The sequence below is a fragment of the Malaclemys terrapin genome, chromosome 1 (assembly GCF_027887155.1).
Source record: "Malaclemys terrapin pileata isolate rMalTer1 chromosome 1, rMalTer1.hap1, whole genome shotgun sequence".
NCBI lineage: Eukaryota > Metazoa > Chordata > Testudines > Emydidae > Malaclemys > Malaclemys terrapin.
Genome location: NC_071505.1, coordinates 298074276 through 298099428, shown reverse-complemented (window position 1 = coordinate 298099428; position 25153 = coordinate 298074276). Strand labels below are relative to the sequence as shown.

The 25153-nt window shown below is 43.8% G+C and overlaps 1 protein-coding gene across 1 annotated transcript in view; it reads right to left on the bottom strand.

The window, feature by feature from the left end:
• The window catches only part of MRPS31 (mitochondrial ribosomal protein S31), a 35247-nt gene extending 10331 nt beyond the window's left edge, over positions 1-24916 (bottom strand). Inside the window, exons 1-5 of the mRNA XM_054015222.1 lie at positions 24642-24916; positions 16358-16657; positions 14032-14190; positions 4433-4579; positions 1045-1121 (exon numbers count right to left, since the gene is read on the bottom strand). Coding sequence (XP_053871197.1) covers positions 1045-1121; positions 4433-4579; positions 14032-14190; positions 16358-16657; positions 24642-24757 — 799 coding nt within the window. The 5' untranslated portion in view covers positions 24758-24916. The remainder of the gene's footprint in view (positions 1-1044; positions 1122-4432; positions 4580-14031; positions 14191-16357; positions 16658-24641) is intronic.
• Between the last annotated feature and the right edge of the window lie 237 nt (positions 24917-25153).

Here is a 25153-nt window from a genome sequence, read left to right as displayed (position 1 = left end):
GCCAAAGCAGTTGAACTAAAACTCCTCGTCTTAAAAAAAAAAACAAAAAAACCACTAACCCTGAAATGGGCTCTTTACTAATCCGCAGAGAAGAATGCCATCTACTGAATCACCAACACTATTTCTGCAGCCTCTAGTTTTACACTTTATTATAACACTTTGCAATGCAACAGTGCTTTTTTCCCCCAAAGGAATTCAGAGTATTTTATAAAAATCAGTGAATTCTAATTCATTGCCTACAAGGCATTACTGTACCCATTTACAGAAAGGGAAACTTAGAGGCAAATTAAGTGATTTGACCATAGTCACATAGTATGACAGTGGGGAAGGCCAGTCCTCAGCTTTAACCCCTAAATCATACACCCACTCTGGCTTTCATTTTTTGAAGGGTATCCCATCCATTCACCAGTCAGGCCTGACTCTGCATAGCTGGTGAGATTTGTTGATATAACAGAGTGGTACAGCTAAAGGGTTTTGTGTTTTTGTTTAAATAAGATTTCTGTACGTGTCTGAAGTTCATGCAAGCGAGGGATTATCTACACCAGGTAAAACTAGGCATAGTTTATCCTGGAAGTCACAGTAAGGTTCTCAGCGTTTTGACAGTACACTTCAATCCTATCCAATTTCCCCTGTCACTGTAGTCTCAAGCCTCTTCAGAGCAAGATCTAGTGCAATGGTTTTGCAATACAGACAAATGCCCACTAAGAAATAGGGTAAATCAAATATACATTTTCTACTGAGAAAATTCAGGGGAATTTTAGTGCTCATGGAAGAAACACCGACAACAGTGGCAACAGGTCAGCTTTACCACATAACTGTTAGTGTACATTAGTCCTGATTGATACAGGATCAAAAACTATTATTCCATAACACTGTGAAGAAGTCTTGCCAACCAATGACCAGATTTAGACCACACATCAATTTATGACCAGGTTTGAAACCAGCAAGCTAGCAGCCAACCTCTCTCTTCCATGACAGAGCAAACTTCTCTATTTTTTAAAGAATTTCCTCCATTTGGGTTTTTGTTGTTGCTTTTCCACTAACCTGCTTCAGGTTTCCCTTCTGTAACAGTGGGAGAAACAGGGAAAATGTTAAGCCTCCTTCCCAGGTGAAGCGCTCCTCTATAAACAAAGAAGACAAATGATATTTGACATTTCACAACACAGCCAGTTTAAAATTAGGTTTACAAAACACAGAATATGCTCATTAAACACTGGAGCGAAAGTCAACCATCTCCTGGAAACAAAAAATTACCAACATATTTACCATTATACTAAGTCTTTAGACTTGGTAACCAAAAGACAAATCGTTGCATTTGAGTTACTGCTCTATAATGCAATTAATGAAGCACTGGAGCCAGGTTCCCAACACACTTTCCAGTGAGGTAATTAGCATAATTGCCATTATTTTACATTTGATTTATTCCTATTTATATATTTAGAAACCTTAATAAAGTCAAATGCTATCAGTCCATGGTACCTTAGTAACAGATAGTTCTTAGAAAGTGCATTTCTTGGGGTTTTTTTATGCTTTTGTTCTACTACACAAAATATTTCACAATTCAGGAAAAAAAGACAACAGCTAAACCAAACTAGCCCTGATTTATGAAGTAAACAGCCTTTTTGGAAGATTATGTATCCACCCTTTCCTCTCTGCCACATGACTAACATTCAAACTGTTGTGATAAGCTATAGTCTAAACAGTCTGTCATTTCGGGGCTCTCTTCTGGATAGTAAAATATATTTGGATCTTTTTTTTTTTTGCAAAACATCAGCTTCACACTTAATAGGATTCTTTATTCAAAAAAGAAAGATATTCAACAAGCAAACGTATCTTTAATAAGAGCAGAAATATTTGGATTATAAATTAAAAACAAACAGCTGGTCTTCTCCCCTCAACCAGTCAAAGTGAATTTTCAGATAAATACAAAATAAACAAGAAAATAAGTTTATTGTAATTTAGAACAAATAATTCCTTTAATCATTTAACCTTTCCTGTTTGGGTACATGTCTAATGAAATTCTAGTGTTCTTTGTTTGTGTTATTACATATTCATTGTTGCCCAAGCAACACTTGCCTTTCCTGCCCTTAAATTTCATCCCTCTGCTTTCCAGCAGATTTCTGAAGGCCACAACTACTATGGCAAACCTGATCTTGTCATATTACATATTACTAAGGTAGCTACCCTGGATCTATTTCAGAAAGAGACTAATATAATTACACAGTCTCAGAAGAATGTGGAATTTGAACAGATTTGGGATTACATTTTCCTATCCGTTCATAACTTCCAATAATGTTAGTAGCAGATGTAGGCAGGATTTGGAACAAAACACTTGCGTATAAAGTTACTAGTTCAAGTTACTATAAAGCAGCATCACCCATTTTGTTGAGAGCTGCCAACCCAATTTAACCATTTCATCATTTTCTCCTAACCTTCCCTAGGAACACTAATTACAGGGTATATTTGACTATTAGAATTTTATAGCCACAGGAGAAAATTTGAACTTTGAGACTGGTAGTTGAAATCTGCATAATCAACAGTTCATATAACTACACCAAGATTTTTACACTAAACATAACCTCATTACCTAAGAGGGTCAGAGAACTCTCATATAATTGGTGACAGGAAGGGAATCTTTTCAAATGCACTGCAAAACATATTTTACTTGCCTTTTATTAAAATATTGTAAAGTGTTTGACCAATTCTATATCAGCTGTTTTTATTATCTATATTCTAAGTGACTTTTAGTTTACATTACTTATTTACATGTTGCAACAATTTTTGCCAAACAAAATCAAATACTATTGAGATCCACTCAAGTATCGTCACTGTCAGAGACTGAAAGTCATTTCAGTCTCTACCAGCCTAGGATGAATTAATATCCTCAGCCTAAAGGTAACAGGCTACTGAACCATTTAAAAATTCACAATGCATTTAGTTATTCTGCTCCTTACATTGGCATCATTTACAGCTCCCCAAGAACTGAAAACCTTGGGACAAAAGTTTCCGTACAAGTCAATGAGGGCTCATTCTCTTCCTTGTTCAGTTCCCTGTTCTCCAGTCTCAGCCTTGTCTATCCCCTCTCCATGACTTGCTGCATTTTGGGGATTGAGAAGTGGAGCTGTTCCCAACTATGTGAAACTCTGCTTTCAAGATACTTTTCTAACTCCTACATAAGACAATTGCCAAAATCAGAAAAAATCATATTACTTAGAAACATTTCAGCATCTACAGATGTTTTCTGATGATATAACTGTGAATACTGCTCCCTTGGTTTTTACGTATGATCTACATAGCTTAAGAATTCATATGCTCCTGTTTGTTCCTCACTTAAAATCATAATTTACTGATATACTGAAATAAATCCGTTTCAGCCAAGGAATGCAAGGATATTGTACAGCTACTGATCCAGGAATGTTTATTTCTCAGTTATGCAAATCCTGCCTTCCAAATTTCCCACATATATGCCAATAAACATGGTTCTCTCAACTTCTAACCCACTAACTCCACTTAAAGTCAGATTTAGTTAATTTTAAAAGGAAATAATCTTATTGGGAATAGAAATGTGGGGAGAATATCCTAAGACAAGTGACTGTGAGGATGCCACATAGACTGTGTGTTTTAGGGACAGAATACTGGATGAAACACCAGCTAATTACAGTATAACAAAGTAAGGGTGTTCTCTTAACTGAGTAAAAACAGCCTGGGTTAATTAAAACAAAAAATATAGCAAAAGGTGTTGCCATTTTCAGGGAGAATTCTCAAGTCACCATTTTAAATCATTAGTTCTATGGTAGCCAATTTTGATGCCTGAGGCGACAGTAAACTCAAGAAATGACTTAGGTGCAAAGTTCCTATTTTCCTTAGCAAGAAGAAGAAAAAAAACCTCAATTGGTGAAATATTTTTACACAGACCATTTTTCTAAGTTTTCCTTCAAATGACAGTAGCACTTTGAAGCTTTTTCCCCACCCCACTAACATGATAGAGAATGAGATGTAAAAATATTGTGCATAAGTGATACATTCAAAAAAACACAAACAGTGAAGTCAAAAAGTAGATTATATACTAGCAAACATTTGCAACAATCAGGTTTAATACTAAAAAAACTGCATTTACTTTGATCAGCTTATTACAATTAACTATGTTCTTACACTAATCTACTTTAATGCTATGTTTAGAAAAAACTACTTATAAAATAGTGTTAGAAACACATTTTCTTTTGTTTCCTACAGTATCCTGTATTCCTACATCTATATGGAATGTGGAGTCAGAGCATTTTTGTGGAAGATATAGAAACTTATGGAGAACTCTTTAGCTTTCAAGTTTTGGAATATAGTTGGTGTTTCTTTATTACTAGAATTTAAAAACTTAACTGGTCAATATTTTATTGTGGGAAGGAGCACGAAGAGAAAACAGGCAAGTAGAGAGTACCTTTTACTTCCAGGAAATTCAGACAGGATACCTCTTTGAGACATGTCACCTTGCCCATCATCGTCATCAAATGAAATCTGACTGGATGGCCTGGATACACCACGGTTGAGATGGCGTTTCCCAATCTTCATGTCTGCAATAATGTTGCTGACATCAAAAAGACAAGTAGAACAATGAAAATTCCACAGTATGAAAAGGTAGCAAGCTTAGTTACATTTTTTAATAAGGCAAATTATTCCCAATTGTTTTCATAAGCCTATATTGCACAAACTATATGAAAGAACTAGACATCTCCACAAAACATCCGTTGACATTCTGAAGTCATGGAATATGCAAGTCTTATTTTTTTAGAATAAAGAAAATCCCACTTACTCATTTTCTAAATTTAACAAAAACATTATTTCAATTTAGCAAACATATGCCAGTTACTGCACTCCTTGAAGAGAAAATCCAATGATGAACATTCTTTGAATTGCAAATTGAAATATTCTTAGTTTATTTCATGCTGCCATATACTATGTTCAGAGAAAGCACTAGACATTAATGCAAACGTGCAGCAAACAGGGGAGTTTCAAAGATCATAGCTACAGATCCTGTGCTTGGAGACAGAGGGATTTAGCGTGAGGAACACTGGTTCACCTTCTATGGGGAAAAGGGGCTGTATAGTTTGGATGGCTTCCATCTCCGCAGCAGGGGAACCAATTTTCTAGGGGAATGGCTGGCTAGAGTAGTCAGAAGGGTATTAAAATAACAAAAAAGTAGAGGGTGAAAAGCGGAAACTAATGAGCAGTCATTTAACAGAATATCAAGATGTTGAGAACAAGTTAATCAATCAATGCACCAAGGAATGTGAAAAAAAGAAATTCTTTAATTGCCTATACACCCAGGATAATAAACAAAAGGAATTTGAATTGTTCATCTGTAGGCAAAAATTCAATCTAGTTGGGATTGCTGAAACCTAGTGGATAGATTTGCACTATTGGAATGTTAAAAAAAAAAAAAAAAAATCAATGGATAAAACCAATTTAGGAAGGATCGAGTTGGCAAAAGGAATGGAGGAAGGCACTCTATGTCAAAAATGGCATTACCTGTTTCTGTGTCACTGACAGAAGAAAACCATCTTGATCAATGTACTGAGAGATGAAAAAAACAAGATGGGTACTACTCTGTGTCTGCTACAGACCACCAAATCACACCAGAGAACAGGACGACCATCTCCTTGTGAGGGAAAAATGCACTATCCTGGGGGACTTCAATCTGAGCAACTTACACCGGAGGTCTCACACTTCAACTACTAAAATGTCCTCAGAATTATTTCTAAATATTTCAGATGACAACTTCTTAACTCAAGAAGTGTTAAATTCAACACAGGGGCATTCTATATTAGACATCACCTTGACATTCAGGAACTGATTGCAGAACTAAAAACTAGTGGTAGCTTAAGTACAAGTGATCATAACTTTATCACAATTTATGTGCAAACAGAATAAAGTCCATACAAGTAACAGTGGGTATATACTTGATACTTTAAAAGGGCCAATTTCACAAAGTTGAAAATAGTTACGAGCCAAATCAGTTGAGAGGAAGACTTTAAACAGAAAAATGTAAATGGGTATTGGGAATTATTTAAGAACATGTTACTAGGTGCCAAAAAAAGACACATTCCACAAGTGAGAAAAAAGGCCAAGCTGGTTCAAACACCAACCTGATTTAGTGGAGAAGTGAAAGTAGCTATAAAAAAATAATAAACAGATACAACAAATGTAAGAAAGGTGAAGTTGATAGTCATAAATACAAATCATATGGAAATGGTAGACTTGTCAAAGACTATGATTTAGTCACGGGTATTTTTAGTAAAAGTTATGGATAGGTCCCAGGCAATAAAGAAAAAGTCCCGGCCCATGACTTGTACTATAAATACCCCTAACTAAATCTTAGGTGCTTGGGGGGGGCGCTCTAGTGAACGCTGCTGCTGCTCTGTGGGGGGTGCTGCGGCTGCTGCTCCTGACCGGGGAGGCGAGAGGAGAGAGAGAGAGAGAGAGAGACTCCAGGTGGGGGTCGGCCCAGGGCCCCGTCAGCACTACAGCAACTCTGGGCGAGAGGCTGCCCGAGCAGGTGTGGGCGGCCACGGGGTCAGCCCCACCAGCTGCTGCAGAAGTCATGGAGGTCCCGGAATCCGTGACTTCTGGGACCTCCTTGAAAAAATCGCGGCCTTAATGATAATCCAGAAAAGGCAGAAGTTCTGTATTTGAGAAAAAGCCAGATGATGTAGTTATGTCACAATGACGGAATACTTTTCATTCCAACAGTAGCTAAGGAGGATGTGAAACAATAGCTACTAAAAGTTAGATTTTTTTAGATCAACAGGTTCAAATAACTTGCATCAGAGATTTTAAAGTAACTGACTGAGGAGCTTTCTGGTCTGCTAATGTTAATTTTCAGTAACTTTTGGAACACTGGGAAAGTTCTAGAAGAAAGGTAAGCTAACATTGTACCAGTATTTAAAAAGGGTAAATAGGATGAACCAGGTAATTATAGGTCTGTCAGCCTGAAATAGATCCTGGCCAAAATACGGGAATGGCTGATAATGGACTTGATTAATCAAGAATTAAAGGAAGGTAATATAAATAATGCCATTCAATAAGGGGTTTATGGAAAATAGATCTTGTCAAATTAACTTGATTTTTCTTTTTTATATGAAATTACAAGTTTGGGTGAAAAAGAAAGTGTCAACAGAATACATTTAGACGTCCTCTTGGTACTGCACAACATTTTGATTAAGAAACTGGAAGTTTGCCATCCACCCACCTTCCCATGCTAATGGTTAAGATTTGTAAGAGCACCTGAACTTTTAATGAAAGGTTCAGCAAGTAGTAGTTTGCATGGGATCACAGATTTGTCTCTCTCTTGGAGTTAGGGAGCTCCAGTCAGGTCTTTGGTTTAGGAAGGTCTGGCAGGCCTTGGCCAGATGATGTCCTAAGGGGAGGTAGGAAAACTAATGACTGTTCTGGGCTGCTGTTGTTCCTCCCTTCTCCCCCTTTCAATATTGTCAGAGCATGAGAGCTAAAGGCAACACCTTATTAATAATTATTTTGATAAAAGTTGGAGAATCTTGGCCATATATTTGTGTCAATTCTCACCGATTACTACCCTCAACAAGGACTGTAGTTATGGTGACAGAACTCTTTAGATAAAACTCTTTAGATATAAAGTTGTGTCTATGCCTTTAGGGAGAAGGACTGTTAAAAGCCAAAAGTCATTATTAGATTTTGGGACAGTGCAAGCGAGAACGATAAAAATCAGTTAAACTACAGTGCGTGAGCTTTAAGAGATAAAAGCCTCTTTTCAAGGGAACAGGTGTGGTATTAAAAAAAAAAAAAAAAAAACAAATTAGGTCAAAAAGAAAGCTTTGGATACCTAAATGCAATATATATATTCCCACTGTTGCAATGCCTGAAGGGTGTCAAAGTATATATTTAAACACTCTCTTTTGGATGGTTTAAATCAGAAGAGTTCTTCAAAATAACTACTTACAACAAAAAGATGCCCTAAAACGTTCAGAATCTTGATTTTCCAAGGTTAATTTTAAATTTGACATTAACAAAAGAAGTTCAGTTCCTCTGGATCTCTCTCATTTTAATAATTATTTTCTGTTAATGTTATTCTTGGCATTTATGAGCTAGAGATGATCCATAGACTTCACAAGTTTTCTGAGGGTCTGACTAGCAACATGCAGTCTGCCCCTTACCAGAAGCAAAGTCACAGACTGCCCAGACCAACTGGTTTACTTGGCAACCACGCTAAAATGATAGACTATTGTTGTACTATATGGCGATCACACTCCCTCTGAGCAGTTCTCTTTGAGGTTCTGCACAACTGGCCAAACTTTCTTCTGGCTATGCTGGGCATCTAACACACACAGTCCACAGTGTCACAATTTTGGATGGCCGAGTCCTAATGTTTTGTCACTGGTGCGTGAAAGGTGAGCAAATATGTTTTCATAATAGTTTTTAAAACAAGTGATTGCATGGTGTAGTGAGTCGGTGTGGCTTCCCTCCTGCCCAGCAGAGGGAGCCCCCTTACAGACACCCAAATGGGCGGAGCCACCGCAGCCTGTTCCTGCCCCCTGGAAGTCAAGGGGCGGGACAGGAAGTATAAAAGCCGGCTGCCAGAGCTCAGTGAGGCCCCAGCCGCCGCAAGGAGCAGACGTGTGGCCGGGAGACCTCTGAGGCCCGTGGCCGTTGCCCTAACTGGCCGGAGCTGCCCCGAGCCCACTACGAGGAGGAGTCACCGGAGCCCGCCCGCTCCCGTCGTTGGGAGGAGCCGTTGGAACTCCCCCACACCAAACCCGAAGGCGAGACGCCACCAGGGCCCCTCCGCCCCTGTTGTTACCCGGAGTAGCCGCCCGAGTCTAATTGGCCGAACTTCCCTGAGGAGCTGCTGGACCTGCCACCCAGCCCCGGCCGAGAGGAACCCATGCTGGTGGATTGGACTGGGCCCCGTGGCACGGACGAGGTAGGCCCTGAGGGGGAACCCGGAAGTAGGCCAGGGGTAGCCGACCCCGGTCAGGCTGTAGCCACGCATGAGCCGATGTCAGTGTGTTTCAGTCAGGACACCCCACTGACCCGCAGCCGCCGCTGCTAGGGCCCCGGGCTGGGACGCAGTGGAGTGGGTGGGCCTGCGTCCCCCGCCACCCCAGCTCACGGGTGGCAGGCTTCCCCCTCTCCCAACGCTCAGCCCCTGCACCAAAGGGGCCTGAGCTTTCTTACTGTTGTACTGTTGCTCAGAACCTGCACCGAAGGGCCTGAGCCCCTAACTGTGTGTCTCTCGGTCCTGTGCCAAAGGGTCGGAGCGCTGCCCCAGCGAACTACACTGCTGCCCCACCGGTGGTGAGTCGGTGTGGCCCCCCTCCTGCCCAGGAGGGTTGAGCCCCGGCACGAACCCTCCACACATGGTATTATGCCGATCATGTTGTTCATCCTACACACATTTCCTCTAACACATTGAGAAAGAAACAAGAAATTAACCAAAAACAAAACTAGAAAGATATTTATGGCCTGACTTCCTTCCACAACAAGGAATGTCAGATTTCCAACGAACTCCATCCCCCATTCAACCCACCATGTGTAAGTATTGCAGATATCTGAACAGGAATGATCTTGTGCACTACATGGGTTAAAAAAAAACAAGAGAAGGAGAATTCAGGGTGCATTTTAGCTTTAGCTCGGAATTCCTTTCCTTCTGTTGATTTAATTCTAACCTTTAATATTGCTGAATTTATTTTCCTATGGTGGTGTTGTAATTTCCATTAAGCAAAACTTCTTCCCGCACTAAAAAAATAAAATCCTGTATCATTAATTTTTTCCCCTTCTAGTGAACATGCTGTCCTCAATAAGTCTACAAAACAAAATGATGGGAGAAGACTATACAACAGTGACATCCAGAGGGCAGACTGTATGCAAAGCACAATATAAGCTAAGACTTCTTGGCTATAATTATAATATCTTTATTATCATCATTTAATATCGCCTCGTAAATATTATTCAGATTTCTAGTAACAATGTTATATTGTACTTGTGTATTTCAGTTATTTAAATCCATCTCTGAGAGTTTTACATAAAATATCTGTCTCAGACCAGTGGTCCATTTAGTCCAGTATCCTGTCTCAGAAGCGAACAGTACATGATGCTTCAAAGAATGGTAATCCAGCCATGATGCACCAATTGTACAACTCTGAATATGTGGGGCGGGGGAGGAAAACCATGTCTTCCGAACCCACACGGAACAAAATAATGAGTTCTCTTACACAGTGGTAAGCAGGGCTTGAAAAATCCACTTATGAATGAGTACAGTGCTTTCACTGGTCAATGGGGGGACCTCAGCTCTCAATTTCTGCAGGATTCAAGCTTTCATTTAAAAAAACTGTTTCAAACCCTTTTACTTAAACTGCAAAGTACTTTTCATCCTGTGTATATAGTATCTAGCACATTGAGGCCTGACCTCTCTAGATGCCACTGCAAAGGAAGTAATAATAATAATAATAATAACAATAGATTGTGAAGTTAACCTTACAAATGTGAATGAAATGCTCAATATAGCAGTGTCTTCCAAACCACAGACTGTTCTGGTGCCTCTGATAATTTCTAGTTAAACAAAGCAGTAGCAGACTGTAATTATCTAGATTCTAGTTAGTTTTCACTGCTTCTATTCAGAACTCTGTAGGAGGGAGGGAAACTGTCAAATTCATGTTGCTGCTGCTACTTGGGAAAGCTATGAGCAGCAGAACAGCAAGGTCTGGAACTATACTTGGGAACAGCAGAGATTCTAAAAAGCATGGAATGGTACAGTAGAACTACTACTTCTCAGCTCCTGGAAGGAAGAGCAAACACCCTACCCACTTAGGGACGCCAGAGATCCTTGAATGAGGAGTAAAGACCAAGTTCCCTCTCCTTTCCAGTAGGTGGAGGGTAGTACAGCTTGTATGCTAAACACAGAACCTCCTCAAACAGGGACCAAAGAACAAGTATCCTTCCCAGCAGCTTGTAGCAAGGAGTGCTGGGCTTCTCACCAGGGCATTGCTCAGTCTTACTTGTGGGGCCTCTTTCAAATCTATCACTGGCTAGTAGCAGGGCCGGCTCTAGCTTTTTTGCTGCCCCAAGCAGCAAAAAAAAGCGCCGCCCCCGAACCCCCCCGCTGAGTGCCGGAGCCCGCCCCCGCCCCCTGCCGAGTGCCGCCGGAACCCCCCTCCAGTGCCACGCCCGCGCCGCACCCCCACCGAGCGCCGCGCGCCGGAACCCCCCGAGCTCCGGGCTACCCCCTTGCCGAGCCCCGCGCAACCGGAGCCTGCCCCCCCAGCGCCGTGCCGCCGGAGCGCCCCCCCCCCCCCGCGGAATGCCGCACCGCGCTCCCCCCGCCACCCCTTACCAGGCGCCGTCCCAAGCATGTGCTTGGGTGCCTGGTGCCGGCCCTGGCTAGTAGGTGTCTGGTAAATTTAATCAAACCCTAGTTGCAAGCAATTAATAATCCGTTCAAATCCAGCCACAAACGTTGCCCCAACCTCCAGCAGCAGTGAATTCCACGTGTTCACTATACAAAATAGGAAGAAATATTGCCCTGTTTGTTCATCTTAACTTAGAGTATTTCCTTTAGCCTTTCCTTAAGGCTATATAAGAACTAAATGGAGAAAATGATCAGTTTTTACACAGCTCAGTCAAGTCTCCTCTAACTCCTTCACTTAAATCAATGGTTTTCAAGCTATGGTCCATGGACCCTGGGAGTCCACAGACTATGACGAAGATTTCCCAAAGGGGTCCACACCTAAGTTCGCTCTAAGCTGCGCAGCTGCCTATTAAGCTCCACGCAGAGGCTCAGGGCTGGGGCGGGGAGAGATGCCCCTCCCCCAGCACGGACCTGCCGCTGCGGGGAGAGGCGCCTGTCTCCGCCGGCCCCAGCACGGACCTGCCCCAACTTGCTGTGGTTGGGAGAAAGGCAACCCTCACGCAGCCCTGGCATGGACCTGCCACAGCTGGGGGAGAGGCGCCTCTCCCCACCCCAGCCCAGGTGCTGCTGCAGGGGGTCCTATCGCCCAAAACCCCTTATCCCTGGCCTCACCCGAGAGCCCACACCCCCAGCCGGAGCCCTCAAGCCCCTCACCCCCAAACCCTCTGCCCCAGCCCCACCCCAGAGCCCTCAAACCTCCTGCCCCGCACCCAAATCCTCTGCCCCAGCCCTGAGCCCCACTCACACACTCCAAACCCCTCAGCCCCATCGCCACCCCATGAATTTTCTTATGTGCATCAATATGGAAGTGATGTGATGCACATAACAAAATTCATTCTGTACATGCATGGGAAAAATGAGAGAGAACACTGGTTCACACCTGCATTTGAAATTTTTTAGGGGTCTGCAAATGAAAGAAGATTGAAAACCACAGACCTAAATAATCCAAAAGTATGCAATACCCACAGCATCTCTAACCATTTCTATCTCTCTGAATGTTTTACATTTCTGTTGAGAGGAGAAGACTTAAACTGAACATATTACTCCAGGGATATGTATACCATTGTGCATTACCACTTTTTTTAAAAGCACCCAGCTTCTAAGCTTCTGAAGAGAGAACTTCATTTACCTGTCCACAATAACCCCTATCTCTCTTGACTGAGAATTACGAATTCATCCACCTGTATGGGAAGGTTACATAGTTTCTCTCTTTCCCACAGACACTCTCTCAAGAATATGCATTACCTTATATTTAACAAAGTTAACATTCATCTACCATTGTGCTTCCCCACCATTTCATTTATTTGTAACCATCTAGACCAGGGGTCGGCAACCTTTCAGAAGTGGTGTGCCGAGTCTCCATTTATTCACTCTGATTTGAGGTTTCGCGTGCCAGTAATACATTAACTTTTTTAGAAAGTCTCTTTCTATAAGTCTATAATATATAACTAAACTATTGTTGTATGTAAAGTAAATAAGGTTTTTAAAATGTTTAAGAAGCTTAATTTAAAATTAAATTAAAATGCAGAGCCCCCGGACCGGTGGCCAGGACCCGGGCAGTGTGAGTGCCAGTGACAATCAGCTCGTGTACTGCCTTCAGCACGTGCCATAGGTTGCCTACGCCTGACCTAGACTGTGTCACAATCCTTAGTTTTCACCGATGGAAATGGCATGTATCAGCAGCAAATATTAACGGTGTTGGTTACTTTCTCCGCTACTCATTGGTATATTTCCTGAACACAAAAGGCCCTATAACTAATCCTTATAAAACCCCACAAATAAGTTATCAGTCTTATGAATCCACATTTCCTATCACTTTACCAGTTAATTCGTTATCTGAAATTGCTCCAAATCTAGCTATTTTCATGTGACATATTAAAAATAAATCTATAAGCTACTTGTAGTTTGTTACTGCCAACCTGCATAATTACAGGCTTCTACATTCTCAGTTGCTGAAGATCCAGTTTTCTGCTTTATATTCAGCATTTTCTGAGCTGCTACATTGGAAGTAGCAGAAGTCAGCAGCCTGTCTTTAGTCATCACCAAACAGAAGGGCAGTAGACACAATTCCTTCACAGTTTCCAAATAAGTGTTGTTTGCCTGGCCAGAAGCCACATTTTAAAAAAAAAAAAAGGAACTGTGTCAAGGGATGAGTTTATTGGGCTGCCTGGAAATTTTTTAAGGGTAGGGTGGGACTATAAATAGAGGTTGCTTTACTTAGTGAAGCTTTCAAACACAGCCATTAAGATTTACCAGTCCACATAGAAAGTCTGAAAGTTCATCTATCTCGGTGATGGTTGATGAAGATGACAAAAAATAAATCTACTGATACTTTGACTGACCGACCCAGGGAAAATAGGCACGAGAATTTTGAAAGGCTGCTCTAGAGGAAGGATGCAAGCTGGATAGCTCGAAAGTTACAGAAGGAATTTAGTACAAACAGACTAGCTGCACTTCAGTTATTAGCTTTTTAAAGAAGGATAACAGTCAAGCATATCTTTTTAGAGCAGTTTTTCTGCTATCAAGTCTTCAATCACCTTACATTTGACAGTGTAATATTAGAGGCTTCAGCACTATTAGGGAATATTCAATCTACAGACCTTATGTTAGTTGTTTCCCCTCTTTTCTGTGCATCAGTGGCTTCTTCATGCTTCTTTAGTTGTGCAAGTAAATCTGATACTGTCTGTTTTCTGTCAAAAGGTAAGGAAGATGCAACAGCAGAGGCAGCTTCCACCAATTCTGGATTGAGAGGCTTGCTCCTGTAAGAGATAACAGAGGTGAAAAACAAAAATCAAGGTCTTATGCGTCATTATTTCACAAACCATTTTTTATTGTTACTGGTTATTTTATGTCTTAATGACTTAAAGGTAATAGTTATATGCTATCAAGGAAGAGGCCCAAGTTTGTCTCTTGCTGCACAAAACTGCCAGAGGTTGGGTGCAATCATTAAGGCAATAAAGCCATCATTAAGGCACAGCTACCAATCAACTGTTCCTCCTGAAAATAAGAGTATAAAAGATTGCTACTGAGATATGAATTTGTCACTAACAAAAACCCTTTTTTTCCACATCTGTCTCATGGGATCGTACATGGGTATGATTTAACTGACTACTGTTCCTTTAACAATTTGGCATGATTTTAACCACTAGGTTTAGGTGTAAAGATTTCCCTTTGTTAAGCATTATTCCAATAGATAGTGACAATATATTTACTCCTGGGGGAATTCTGTGCCAAAAAATCCAAAATTCTGTGTATTTTACTTGTCAAAATAACGCAATATAATCACACCAGTTTCACTTCTTTTGGTAATTTAAACTACCATACCAGTAAATAAATAAATAAAATAAATCACAGCAACAGTTAAGCATTTTCTAAACACATGAAAGTTGAGTTACAAATACCTGGTAACCAAGACCCTGCATTCCAGTTATAATCCTGGATTTTCATTTAAATTACATTACTTTTATTTTGGTGGTCTGTAAAGTAGACTGTTGCTTTAAATTGCTCAGACTTTCACATATGAAAGTCATAGTTTTGCTAATCATAGTCTGGCATTTTTTTTAAATGGGTAAGTAAAACAGATCCCGAGTGGTAATCTAACCCCATTGTGCCTCTCTGGCACAGGAAAAAGAGTTAGAAAGCACATAGACCTTCCTAGCTGAGGATTCCATTACTGTAAAGGAACCTTATTGCAAATGACATCACTCTGGCAAGGTAAAGGAGCCTTAATTGACTAATGGGAACAATTAATTAACAGTGGGAACATTAGCAGCCTGCCAGTTTAGTTGTTAAATTTCTGCTCTGCCTCAGGGACAGAGCCTGCTTCACACAGCCCTATGCCTCCTTCCAAGCCCAGGATGCAGCAACAGCGACCAGAGGGACAGAGTGAAGCTTTGTGTCCACTGGCACTTTACAACACTGCAACTTTCTCACTCAGAGGTGTGGAAAAAAAAAAAAAAAAACACACACCCCTGAACGCTGCAAGGTTCAGCTCTGCAAAGTGCCAGTGTAGACAGTGCACCAGCACTGGGAGCTGTGCTCATGGGGGTGTTTTTTTTTAAGAGAGCTCTCTCCCAGCGCTATGCCATGACTACACAAGCCACGTTAAAGCACTACCGTGGCAGCGCTTTAAAGTTGCCAATGAAGACGTGCCCTGAGTCTCAATCACTCAGTCACATTAAGGCAGGAGCCCAGCCCTACCCCCTTAATGTCTCTCCACGGATGCACACAAGCACGCCCAGACTCCCTCCTCCCCTCCCACAGTGATCTGCTGCCAGCTGCTCCCAGCAGACATGCCCGGGCTGCTACAGAAGGGGCATGTGTTCCTCACAGATCTCTTTGCTCCCCCATTTTTCTACGGGGGAGCCAAGAAATCTGTGGAAGGTATGAATTCTGTGTCCCCCGCAGGGTGCAGAATTCCCCCAGGAGTATACATTTCTGTAAGTATGCCCTTATTCAGAGGAAAGATTTTCTGAGACTGTAACTAAACAACGGAGTTTAGCTGCATATTTACATTTTAATAAGTTAGCTGTATATGATCAATTGTGTACAGAGAGAGGCAATTAAAAGGAAATAACTTTTTCCTTTTCCCAGATTTTATTTTCTCATAACTGAGTAATGGCATTTCAAAGTGCAAATTCTCTCGCTCCCCTTAAATTGATTGTCTGTGGACAGCAAGTAACATTTCATTTTGAGGCTTCAATTCCAGGAATACAAGCATGCAGTAAATATACATGCTTAATGCAACCATTCCATTTGTTATTGCTTTTTGCAGGGTACAGTTGTATCATTAGCAAAAGGACTGTTCCCATAGAGGATTATTTTCTATACAAAAGAAAAAGACATTTTATGATACTATTTTGTCCTAGAGATTAATAGAATCCACTTCAAAGAAGAAACACTTGAACTGTGCATATTGCATTTTACCTCTTAGCTTTACTGTCTGCTGTAGCTTTCTGAAACATGCTACTTGCACTCTCCAAACTTTCTGGCTGGTCCTTGGTTTGCTTCGTGGTCTTCATTTTTTTTAGGAATTGGAACTTCTTCTTTGAACTTAATTCTACTTTCATTTCACCAATAATGTTCAACAAATTCTTCTTTGTATTTCCTGGTGTTGCCTTCTCCTGATTCTCTGAAGCCTTCTCAGCACTACTGTCTGTAGAAGTGGCAGATTCATCTTCTTTGTTGTAGAACCCAGTGCTAGTGCTAACGCACTTTTGTGTTTTACTAGACAAGATGGGAAGGGAAAAGGTATAAATTACACAGAACTGCTTTGGTTAGTCATAACTGACTGGACCTAATTTTGCACAAAACTGAACTGGGTAACTTAAATGTACAATTTTACTCTGAAGGCAGGTCTAACAAACCATTTACTCTTTATGATTTCTGCAATATAATGTAAACCGCTTTCTTTTCTCCATGAATGAACTGAATCAAAAGGCAACAAGTAACTTTCTGCACTAAACTGTATGCTGGGATGTTGGAATCCCCACAAGAAGTTGATAACTATGACAAACTGTGGGCTTCGTTTGCCTTGTAACAGTCCGTGACCTTCTAACAGTCATGTGACCTTGTGCCTTTGTTAAGGCTACTGGAAAACCAGATAACTTCAGAACCTTACCAGAAAAATCGGCCACTAAGGTCTGATAGGTAAACACATTAGAGCTCTAGGAAAACAAAAGACTACTACAAACGCCACACATATCCATCAGAATATTTTTCACATTCACTCAACATTTTCAGTCTCAGCATTTTGACATATTAAGCAGAGTAATCATAGCAACAGTACAAAGTAAGTCTTCATGGACTGCTTAAAAGCACCTACATATGTTCCAAAACATTAGTATACTACAAAGAAAATTAAACAGGCATAAACCAACACCATTTTTTTTTTGTTCACAACATGCTTTTTTTCCACTCAGGCCTGGTCTACACTACGAGTTTAGGTCGACTTTAGCAGCATTAAATCGATTTAAGCCTGGACACGTTCACACGACGAAGCCCTTTCTTTCGACTTAAAGGCCCTTTAAACCGGTTTCTTTACACCACCTTCAACGAGGGGATTAGCGATAAAATTGGCCTTTGCGGGTCGGAATTGGGTTAGTGTGGACAGAATTAGATGTTATTGGCCTCCGGGAGCTATCCCACAGTGCTTCATTGTGACCGCTCTGGACAGCACTCTCAACTCAGATGCACTGACCAGGTAGACAGGAAAAGACCCGAGAATGTTTGAATTTCATTTCCTGTTTGCCCAGCGTGGAGAGCACAGGTAACCACGCAGAGCTCATCAGCACAGGTAACCGTGATGGAGTCCCAGGATCGCAAAAGAGCTCCAGCATGGACCGAACGGGAGGTACGGGATCTGCTCGCCATATGGGGAGACGAATCAGTGCTAGCTGAACTCCGTAGCAGTTAAAGAAATGGCAAAGTATTAGAAAAGGTCTCCAAGGCCATGAAGGACCGAGGCCATAACAGGGACACACAGCAGTGCCGCGTGAAAATTAAGGAGCTACGGCAAGCCTACCACAAAGCCAGAGAAGCAAATGGAAGGTCCGGGGCAGAGCTGCAAACTTGCCGCTTCTACGCGGAGCTGCATGCCATTCTAGGGGGTGCAGCCACCACTACCCCAACCGTGTGCTATGACTCCGTCAATGGAGAAACACACAGGGAAAAGGGTTCGGGGAACGAGGAAGATGAGGATGGAGGTAATGTAGGTAGCTCACAGCAGCAAGGAAGCGGAGAAACCGGTTTCCCCAACAGCCAGGATATGTTTGTCACCCTGGACCTGGAACCAGTAACCCCCGAACTCACCCAAGACCTTGAGGGCACACGGAACCTCTGGTGGGTGTACCTTTGTAAATATTACACGATTTAAAAGCAAGCATGTTTAATGATTAATGATTAATTTGCCCTGGCAATCGCAGCCAGTACAGCTACTGGAAAAGTCTATTAACGTGTATGGGGATGGAGCGGAAATCCTCCAGGGACATCTCCACAAAGCTCTCCTTGATGTACTCCCAAAGCCTTTGCAAAAGGTTTCTGGGGAGGGCTGCCTTATCCCGTCCACCATGGTAGGACACTTTACCATGCCAGGCCAGTAGCACGTAGTCTGGAATCATTGCATAACAAAGCATGGCAGCGTATGGACCTGGTGTTTGCTGGCATGCAAACAACATCCATTCCTTATCTCTCTGTTATCCTCAGGAGAGTGATATCATTCACGGTCACCTGATTGAAATGGGGTGATTTTATTAAGGGGACATTCAGAGGTGCTCGTTCCTGCTCTTCTGAACAGAAATGTTCCCCGCTGTTAGCCACGCGGTGGGGGGAGGGGTGAAGTGATCATCCCAGAGAATTGGGTGTGTGTGTGTGTGTGTGGGGGGGTGGTTTAGTTGGGTTTGTGCTGCATGTTAACCCGGAAACCGCAGCCCCTCCTTTTACATTGAAAACCCATTTTAAATGGCCAACCCAATTCATCCTTGATATGGGAAATGAGGGTGCTGCTGTTTGAAACCATTCCCACATGTTACCATGGCTGCCTGCAAGTCGAAATCTGTTGCCTGGCACTGCGTGAGTGATCTCTCATACCAAACCGGCAGGCCCTCACTATAAGAGGAAAAATGCGACCTTGTAACGAAAGAGTGTACCCATTGTTCTCTAAAATGTGTCTTTTTTAACCACCTCTCCCTTCTCCTCCACCAGCTGCAAATGTTTCTCCTTCACAGAGGCTAGTGAACATTAGAAAGAGAAAACGGAGGACGCGGGACGATATGTTCACGGAGCTCCAGATGTCCTCCCACGCTGATAGAGCACAGCAGAATGCGTGGAGGCAGTCAATGTCAGACATGAGAAAAGCACAATATGAACGAGAGAAGAGGTGGCGGGCTGAATCGCGGGATGAAAAGAGCAAGTGGTGGGCTGAAGATGATAGGTGGCGTCAGCTTGCAGACAGAAGGCAAGAGCCAATGCTCCGTCTGCTGGAGCATCAAACCGATATGCTCCAGCGTATGGTTGAGCTGCAGGAAAGGCAGCAGGAGCAGAGACCGCCGCTACAGACCCTGTGTAACCAACAGCCCTCCTCCCCAAGTCCCATTGCCTCCTCACCCAGAAGCCCAAGAACACGGTGGGGGGGCCTCCGGCCACCCAGTCACTCCACCCCAGATGATTGCCCAAGCATCAGAAGGCTGGACTTCAATAAGAGTTAAAGTTTTAAAATGCAGTGTGTCCTTTTCCATCCCTCCTCCCCCACCCATCCCAGGCTACCTTGGCAATTATCCCCCTACTTGTGTGAGGAATTAATAAAGAATGCATGAATGTGAAATAACAATGACTTTATTGCCTCTGCAAGCGGTGCTCGAAGTGGGGAGTGGAGGGTGGGGTGGTTGGTTTACAGGGAAGTAGAGTGAACCGGGTGGGGGGGGAGGGTTCATCAAGGAGAAACAAACAGAAGTTTCACACCGTAGCCTGGCCAGTCACAAAACTCGTTTTCAAAGCTTCTCTGATGCGCACCGCGCCCTGCTGTGCTCCTCTAACCGCCCTGGTATCTGGCTGTGCGTAATCAGCGGCCAGGCGAGTTGCTTCAACCTCCCACCCCGCCATAAATGTCTCCCCCTTACTCTCACAGATATTGTGGAGCGCACAGCAAGCAGCAATAACAATGGGGATATTCTTTTCGCAGAGGTCTGAGCAAGTCAGTAAGATGCGCCAGCGCGCTTTTAAACGTCCAAATGCACATTCCACCACCATTCGGCACTTGCTCAGCCTATAGTTGAACAGGTCCCGACTCCTGTCCAGGCTGCCTGTGTACGGCTTCATGAGCCCTGGCATTAAGGGGTAGACTGGGTCCCCAAGGATCACGATAGGCATTTCAACATCCCCAACGGTTACTTTCTGGTCCGGGAAGAAAGTCCCTTCCCTCCAGCTTTCGAAACAGACCAGAGTGCCTGAAGACGCGAGCATCATGTACCTTTCCTGGCCATCCCACGTTGATGTTGGTGAAACGTCCCTTGTGATCCACCAGGGCTTGCAGCAGCATTGAAAAGTACCCCTTGAGGTTTACGTACTCGGTGGCTTGGTGCTCCGGTGCCAAGATAGGGATATGGGTTCCGTCTATGGCCCCACCACAGTTTGGGAATCCCATTTCAGCAAAACCATCCACTATTGCCTGCACATTGCCCAGAGTCACTACCCTTGATATCACCAGGTCTTTCATTGCCCTGGCAACTTGGATCACAGCAGCCCCCACAGTAGATTTGCCCACTCCAAATTGATTCCCGACTGACCGGTAGCTGTCTGGCGTTGCAAGCTTCCACAGGGCTATCGCCACTCGCTTCTCAACTGTGAGGGCTGCTCTCATCCTGGTATTCTGGCGCTTCAGGGCAGGGGAAAGCAAGTCACAAAGTTCCATGAAAGTGCCCTTACGCGTGTGAAAGTTTCGCAGCCACTGGGAATCGTCCCACACCTGCAGCACGATGCAGTCCCACCAGTCTGTGCTTGTTTCCCGTGCCCAGAATCGGCGTTCCACGGCATGAACCTGCCCCAGTAACACCACGATTTCCACATTGCTGGGGCCTGTGCCTTGTGAGAGGTTTATGTCCAAGTCAATTTCCTCATCATTCTCTTCGCCGCGCTGCAATCGCCTCCTCAGCTGGTCCGGGTTTCACCTTGGCATGTCCTGGCTCTGCATATACTCCAGGACAATGTGCCTGGTGTTCATAGTGTTCATAATTGCCGCGGTGATCTGAGCGGGCTCCATGATCCCAGTGCTAGCTATGGCGCCTGGTCTGAAAAAAAGGCGCGAAACTAGTATCTGACGGACCAGGGGAAGCAGGGAGGGAGGGCCGAGTGACGACATGGCGTACAGGTACAGGGAATTAAAATCAAGAAAGGTGGCTGTGCATCAGGGAGAAACACAAACAACTGTCACACAGAATGGTCCCCCCAAAGATTAAACTGAAAACCCTGGGTTTAGCATGCCGTTGATTTCACGGAGGGAGGGGAAGGAAATGAATACAGAACAAATCTATTTTTTACATCTTAAGACGACGGTGCAGCATGACTGATAGCCCTCGGCATCTTCTGGGTGCTTGGCAGCAAATACTGGGCGCTTGGCACTTAGTGTACTAAGACTGATAGCCATATTTTTCCTGTATGATGACGATGGCCTTCAGGCCTATTGCACGATCTGCTGCTCAGAGAAGACTCTGCTAATGTGCGATGATCCAACTTGTAATAGGACGGTTACCAGTCGTAATACACCATCTACTGCCAAAAGGCAAAAGGCAAGGGGCTGGTGCAATGCAGCCCTACGGCTGCCAGCCCCACAGCTACCAGCACCCAGATCGCCGATGAAGGCTACCAGTCATGCTGCACCGTTTACCGCCAAAAGGCAGTTAGCTGCTGCTGCTGTGTAGCAATGCAGTCCCACGTCTGCCGGCACCCAGAGGACATATGGTGACGGTGAGCTGAGCGGGCTCCATGCTTGCCGTGGTATGTTGTCTGCACAAGTAACCCAGGTAAAAAGGCGGAAATCTATTGTCTGCCGTTGCTCTGACGGAGGGGGAGGGGCCTGACGACATGTACCCAGAACCTCCCGCGACACTGTTTTGCATCATCTGGGCATTGGGCTCTCAACCCAGAATTCCAATGGGCGGCGGAGACTGCGGGAACTGTGGGATAGCTACCCATAGTGCAATGCTCCGGAAGTCGACACTAGCCTCGGTACTGTGGACGCGGTCCGCCGACTAGAGCACTTAGAGCATTTTATGTGGGGACACACACAATCGGCTGTATACAACCGATTTCTATAAAACCGGCTTCTATTAATTCGACCTAATTTCATAGTGTAGACATACCCTCACTAACACTTCACAACCCCGTTAATTAAGGAGGCTGTGGAAAGCCTTCTGACTTACACTGAGCAGACTTTGCTATTATCCACTACAATTCAGTCTCTCCATAATTTTTCCCCAAAAAGCATCTTTTCCCATCAGCTCATTTTACATTACTTATTGGAAGTAATTATTTGCTCCCTGCATGAAGCATTAGGAGCAGTTTAGACATGAATATGGGAAAGCTGTAGCCACCTACAATAACTACTATATTATATACTTTGCATTACCAGTTCTTCAAAATACCCTCTAAACATTCAAAACTGTACAAAAAGAGGATATGCTTCTATTATTAGGCTACCTTGCTTGTGTAGTTCATTCAAGACAGAAAACAGGCAGTTCTGAAGTTATATATATATATATATATACACACACATACATACAATATATATATATATATATAATTCTTATTGGAAGTGATTAAATGTTTCCAGTGCCCTGTAAAATATACTAGTTTCCAAACCATGTTCATTTTTATCCAATGCTTTGAGCATACATCTGTACCAACAGACAGCATTGCTTTATTGCTCCCCCCCACACACATTTTAAGTGCTGATGAGACCACAAATACATATAGCACTTTGGTATTACAAGTTAGAAGAAGAGACGTGATACTTTCTTACTTTTGTATATGATACCCTACATAGCAACTGACACCAAGTGGATGGATGCTAATAATGTGCAACCCCGTTCTCTGGCAGCACTACCAGCGCATTGAGCAGTCTACTGCCTTGGATGAGAAGACCTACCACAAATGAAACTGAGGGGTGGGAAAGAAAATGACATGAAGTGACCCAGCTGCCCTTGAAAACACTTCATGACATCTCTAGTATCATAAGCCTAGTAGAGCTGGTACTTAAGCAGTTTTAAACCCTAAACTGCTTCCAAAGCAATAGGGGCTAAACCAGAGAGCAGCACTAGGAGAGTCCACTCCAGGACTGATACTGGTATAAATATAGGGGTATAAATTCACAGCTTACCATATACCTGTATAACTTGTGGTTTAGAATAAGCTTTTAGTCTCACTGTATCTCAGTTCCCCATCTGTAAAAATGGGAATACTAGTACTTTCCCCACGGTTGTGAGGACTAATACCTTAAAGATTTTGGGGTTATAGTTGAGAAGCAACACTGCACATGAACTCCCACTGTGATGCTGCAGCAAAAAAAGCCAATGCGTTCCTCAGATGTAGAAACAGGGAAGCAGCGAATAGAAGCAGGGAGGTGATTTTACCTCTGTATATGGCATGCTGTTGCTGGAATACTGTGGACAGTTCTGGTGTCCACATTTTAAAAACAATGTGAAAAAGAGAGGGTGAAGAAAAGAGCCGTAAAAGTGATTCACGGGACTTACAGTGAGATACAGAGAGCTCAGTCTGTTCAGCTTATCAAAAAGAAGACTGTGAAGTGACTTGATTACAGTGTTTAAGCACCTTCAGAGGGAGAAAATACTGGGTTCAAAAGAGCTCTCTAATCTAGTGAAGAAAAGCATAAAAAACAAACAATGGCAGGAAGCTGAAGTCAGACAAACTCAAATTAGAAATAAAGCAATTTTTTTTGTAAGTGGAGGATGAGTAACCACTGGAACAAACTAAGGGAAGGGGCTCATTCAGTCTCTTGGTGTCTCCAAACTAAGACTGGATGCCTTTCTGGGAGAGATCCTTTAGCCACACACAAGCTATTGAGCTCAATATAGAGGTAATAATGAAATTTAAGGGCTTGTTGTATATAGACAATCAGACTAGATGATCCAATGATTTCTTCTGGACTTCAACTACATTCACTTGAAATCCAGGTCAGAAAATGAGTTAGAAGTAGCCTCAGAAAACATACCTGCCCGGTTGTTGCTCTGCAAAAAAAAACCCCACACAAAGACCCGCCTACTCCCACTGAGGTCAATGGAGTGGGCCTGGGCTGAACGTCAGCCAGCCCTGATGTAAGCGCATTAGTCGGACCACCCCAAGGAAAGAGCAAAAGACTCCCCGGAGCGCTAGAAGGCCGAACAAGAAAATTCTTCGGTGGCGCTTGTTAAAAGCCGCGGGCCAGGCTCTCAGGCGGGGCGTGTCCCCGTACCACTGGCCGCCGGCAGAGGCAAATCCCCGCCAAGTCAGTCACCCTCCCGAAAGGCGCAGCTCGGGCCCCCGGGGGTTCCCAGCCGGGTGCGGCCGGCACAGACCGAACCGCGTTTCAGGCGGGTCCGTCCCACTGCGAGCGCGGCCAGCGGCCTCTCGGGGCCGCTACTGGCAAGTCTCGGCGCCCGGAGCGGCCTCAGGGACACACGCCCAGGGACCCGCCCCACGCAGGGCAGCGCGGGGAGCTCACCTGCCTGGCCCCTGCTCCTGCCGCGGCGCCCCCGCCGCCGGGTCCTGGGCGCCCCAGGGGTAGGAGAGGAGCCGGGGGCGGGGGCGGCTCCCGACTGCAGAGACGCGACTCCACATCTCGGCAGCCCAGTCTAGAGAGCGACGGTCGGTGTGTCCGTTCCTCTTACCGCTCCCCCTCCTGGCATGGGTCCCTTCCTCAACTTTCCGTCTGGAAACAGTAGCCAAGGACACTGGTTCCGGGATCGATTCCCGTAGAGGAGGGCTGGCCTCATGTTATGCAAGCGGGAGCTAGCTGGTGCCCTCAGGCCTAGCGCGGGCACAGCGAAAGGGACACGTTTACAGGGGTGTGTATTTAAATAACACCTTTTTGTGTTGTGGGCCAGAAGCTTGCCCAGTGGGAGGAGAGGGCGGATGGTCCCGTGGCCAGAGGATTGGGCGTGAGGAGAACTGGATTCAATTCCTGGCACTACCACAGGTTTCCTGTGTGACCTTGGGCAAGTCGCTTTGTTCACA